General features: G+C 43.8%; 1 protein-coding gene across 1 annotated transcript in view; it reads right to left on the bottom strand.

Annotated features, from left to right (window-relative positions):
• Nucleotides 1-3,558, bottom strand: part of HOXC10 (homeobox C10) — a 4,301-nt gene extending 743 nt beyond the window's left edge. The window contains exon 1 of the mRNA XM_074929644.1: nucleotides 2,775-3,558. Within this exon, the coding sequence (XP_074785745.1) occupies nucleotides 2,775-3,558 (784 nt within the window). The remainder of the gene's footprint in view (nucleotides 1-2,774) is intronic.
• Nucleotides 3,559-4,493: the final 935 nt, after the last annotated feature.

Raw genomic sequence — 4,493 nt, 5'->3', positions numbered from 1 at the left:
TGTGACTTTCGGTGACCTCCGGAGCTCTCGGGGCTTCCCCAAGTCACTCTTTGCCACCCCCCCCAAAAAAAAAAAACCAGCCAACAAACCTCAACATCATTTAACTGGGCTTAAAATGAACCGCAGAGGCTGAAATATTTGCCTAAAGGTGTGTTATTTGGGGAGAAAGAAACCTATTTTCGCCCGTCCTGGAGAACCCCCGAGCAGCTTCTCTACCAAGTGTATTTTTCGCGAGCCGGGGTTGTATGAAATAGATTTGCCTTTATGAGCTGTGTGGGCACCTATAGGTAAATTCGGAGGTAATTGTAATCCCATATACACTCTCCTCACTCTACACACTCGTATAGATACGCATACATACACTTTGCAAAGGCAAACGTATTTCACACGTACATAAATAAACACAGCAAATACTTGGGCTTTGAATTTGGTCATGAGAAAATCCTGGCACCAAGCAGCCGGCCGATATTTCTGCCTAAACTCTAAGAAAAAAAACAAAAAAAAACCAAAAAAAACCAGCAATGGCAGCGACCTCCTCGGCACTGCATTCGCGAAATTCAAATTAAAAAAAAAATAAATTAAAAAAACCAACAAAAAAACAACAAACCAACCCAAACAAAAAACCAACCAAACTTGATTTAGCCAAAGGCACCTTCAAAATTTTGCTGGTGTGACATGAACCCACTTTTCGCGTTTGCAGAAAACCTTTAATGCCACCAAGCCCTGGAAATCCCCTTGGAAACACTATATATATATATATATCCCCCCCCCCCCCCCCCCCGAACTCCTCAAATACTTAAATTACAGGAGAAAGGTCTCTTACCTTCTGCACGAATAAAAAAAAAAATTGGCTTCAACAGAAACGAAAAGTGAAGCTATAAAAGGTTTTTAAAGGAAGCAACAGAAACAGAAGCAAACAAAATCCGCCCCAAATTGGATCTGACCATTGGAAAACACCGCAAAGAACACACGAAATGCTTTTTAAAACGCAAATAAAGAAATAATCCGGGAAACCACGTCTTTCTCCACGCACCCATTTTAAATTTAACATCTGAAGCGAAAGAAAACCTTTATCTGTATTTATTTAATTCCTTATTTCCGCCCCAATTACAAATCCAACCCAATATATTTTTTTAATTATTATTTTTTTTTCGGGTTAACTCCCACCAAAACCTCTCTTGGCGTGGACGCTGAAGGCGCTTTGTGCAGATAAGTTTGCAGGGGTTTTGATAACCTTGACTTTGCTTGCTTGGCTTTTTTTTTTGTTGTTGTTGTCTGTGTGTAATTGTAACTCAGCCGTCAGATAATATCATTTCCCTTTGGATGCGGAGTGGTGTTTAAAAAAAAAAATATGTAAAGGGGGCGGGAGAAGAAATCATTTTAGAAATAAAGGAGTGTTTCTGGGTTCTGCTTTTTTTTTTTTTAAAAAAAAAAAAAAAAGGGCCAAATTCGGAGAGGGAGACGCCAGAGGAGAGGGTTTGGGGGGTCCCACAGACCCGAGGCGTGTGTGCATGGGGGTCCACACACGACCCACATGCGTGCAGCCCTACATGCACATACAACGCCACGCAGCCCAGGCATCCTCCTGCTGCTGGAGCCCTAATTATAGCACAGACCCTGACACACGGCGGATATTTTCATCCACATACCACAGGCAAACCATGCAAGCCGTTGCTTAGATCTGAGCAGCATTTTCTACCAACTTTTTAAAGGAAATTCTCAACCCATCCCTTCACATGACGGCCACTTATTGACCTGAAAGAAGCCTCTGAATCCCACCTAGCCTCAAATCAGGGCAAGAACAAACCCGAATATTCACGCACACGTTAGATTTCAAGCCATATGCATCTCTCCAGCGAAAATAAAATGTGTTCAGTGAAAGCCTCTTTTCAGAAAATCCCAAACTTAAAACATCTGCTCAACACACAGAAACATTTTTTTTTTTTTTTTTTTTTTGCCTTCGCAAACAAGACCTCAATTCGCCAGGAAAAAAAAAAAAAAAAAAGCAGCTTTTTCCTCTCTGAGTCTCCCAACGAGCTTCCAAGCCATGAAATGAGCCACAGTGCACAACTCCAGCCTGAGATGTTTGTAACTGCAAATTAGACTCTACGCATTTTTTTTTTTTTTTTTTTTTACTCCACTTTAACACAGAGCAAAGCCAAAGAAGACAAATTCTCTTAGCACGCGGGAATAAAACATTTGCATAGAAAGCGATATGAAGGGGAGGGGGGAAAAAAATAAAAATTAAAAAAAAAATCAGGGTTCATCAGCTTTAAAAAACACAAAACCCCCCTAAACAACCCCTCTCAACCAAACAAACCCCAAGTCTCTGCGATTTCAAAGCAAAGCCAACCTCATCTTAACACATTCTGCAGCGTTGATTGCAAGGACCACATTTTTTTTTTTTTTTTTTTTCATAAGTACATGCACAGCAATTTTTCTCCATATAAACAGCGAGAGGACGAGTTCTCAAATAGCTCTCTGCTCTTTTTTTTTTTTTTTTTTTTCTCAGCTCTAATATATATATATATATTTGGAAATAAAAAAAAATAAAAAGAACAAACCAAGACAAACCACCCAACATTTCTAGGCAGAATATTTTTTTTTTTTCCAAAAGACAGCAACAATAAAGAACATTATTGTGCCAATTTCTGGAGGAGAAGTTGGCAAGGTAGAGAGCACATTACTGCATATTCGCATTACTCTTGCTCTTATTAGCTATGGATGATTACTAATTGCTGAAATTAGCTAGTGGTAATGAATGATTCCCTTACCTTTTGCTTCATTGTCAGAATTGTCAGTGCTGGTGTCAGTGTTTTTATTCAGGTCTTTCTCTGCTTCCGAAGGACTTATTTTGGGTGCTGGGGCGCTTTTTTCTGTTTTAATTTCGTTCGTGGATGTGTTCTGAGTATTATCTGTTTTTGTGTTTTCGGGGAAACTCACTTTAGCCACCGGGGGCGGCGGAGGAGGTGGAGGAGGTGGTGGTGCTGGTTCCAGATGCTCATTCCTTGGGTTCAGGCTCGCCCTGGATTCAAAACTTGCCTCAAACTCATTTGGATTGCTGCAGTTTGACGTCTTCTCCATGGAGGGGTAACCTTGGCTTGCTCGGTAGTAGCTAGGAACGGGGACTTCATGGTCATTTAGGCAAGACTCAGGCATTTGGTTGGGGTAGAGGGCTGTCTCTGTGGCATTTTTTGCTCTTTTATCAGCGTTATACATACAGCAAACATTCTCTTCCTTGACATTGGTTGGGAAGGAGCAGGATGGGAGCTGTCTTGCAACAGGTTGCTCGATCCTGTACGTATTTTTGGGGTCACACCAAGTGTCTAGCTGAGAAAGGTAAGATGGATAGGTGCTGAGAGACAAGGTAGCGCTATTCACCTCGTCCCTTTTGGAAAGAGACGGGATAATTCCACAGTTCCTCATGACTCCGCAGCTGAAATCGCTCCCAGGCTGCATGTACATCCCTTGGCTGGAGGAATAATTCTCCCCTCTACAGGTACCGGCCAACGAGTCCATCAAAAACGAGTTAGAAGTCACATTGTTGGGACATGACATTTTCAGAGAGGGTTTTTAAGGAGGAATACTCCAGCCAGGGGCTGACATCTTTTTTTTAGGGGGAAAAAATATCAAGCACCATAATTATCCACGCATCGCTCTCCCCCCCTCCACCCCCCCACGTGATGCCCAGGCCAATGAGGATTGAAAATGGCCTTGATGATTCAGACGGGGACGACGTCACGGGGGTCAAGTTGTCGGGACCGGGAGCGGCACCGTGGAGCAACAGCGACATCTGCCAGCACCGGGCCGGGACCTCCGCGCCGAACAAAGGCAGCGCCCGCCGCCGCGCTCCCCTCCGCCCGTTTGTTTACCAACGGAGCCACGCGTGGAAAGGAAGAGGGGAGGAATGAAAAAAAAAAAAAAAGAAAAAAAAAAAGAAAAAAAAACCACAAAAAATTTTCCAGAAAAAAAAAATTATATATATATTTTTCTTAAATTTAGGATGGAGCGCGTAATATTTAAATTAAAAAAAAAAAATCACACACACACCCCCTTTCCTTTTTCCTTCTCTTCCCGTGCTTGCTCGGGATTGCCATTCTGCTCCTCAAAACCGACTGAAATTTTTAATTGTTGCCTCCCCACCAGCGACACCCCCCTCCCCGGCCCCCCTCGCCCTTCCCCTTCTCCTTCCTCCGCTCGGCTGCGCCTTCCTCCCCCTCCCCAGCAAGGCTGGGCATGGGCGAGCTCCTCTGCGCTGAGCCGGCTGCTGCTTCTTGGCGTTTATTTTTGAATCTTATTAAAATTATTTGGGGGCTTGGATAGGGTTTGGGAGGAGGGGGGGGGTGTGCGGTGGGGTGATGCGCTCAGCGCCGCTTTGCTTTTTGCTGTTTCGAGAGAGACGGGGGAAGAAAAGGGGGAGCGGGGGGGTGGAAATTGGGGAAGAATTCCGAGACCCTTCAGCCAGGCATTTCCCCGAAATCCCGAAGCTCCTT

This window comes from Athene noctua, chromosome 30 (genome assembly GCF_965140245.1).
Source record: "Athene noctua chromosome 30, bAthNoc1.hap1.1, whole genome shotgun sequence".
NCBI classification, from domain to species: Eukaryota; Metazoa; Chordata; class Aves; order Strigiformes; family Strigidae; genus Athene; species Athene noctua.
This window is presented reverse-complemented; position numbering and strand designations above follow the sequence as displayed.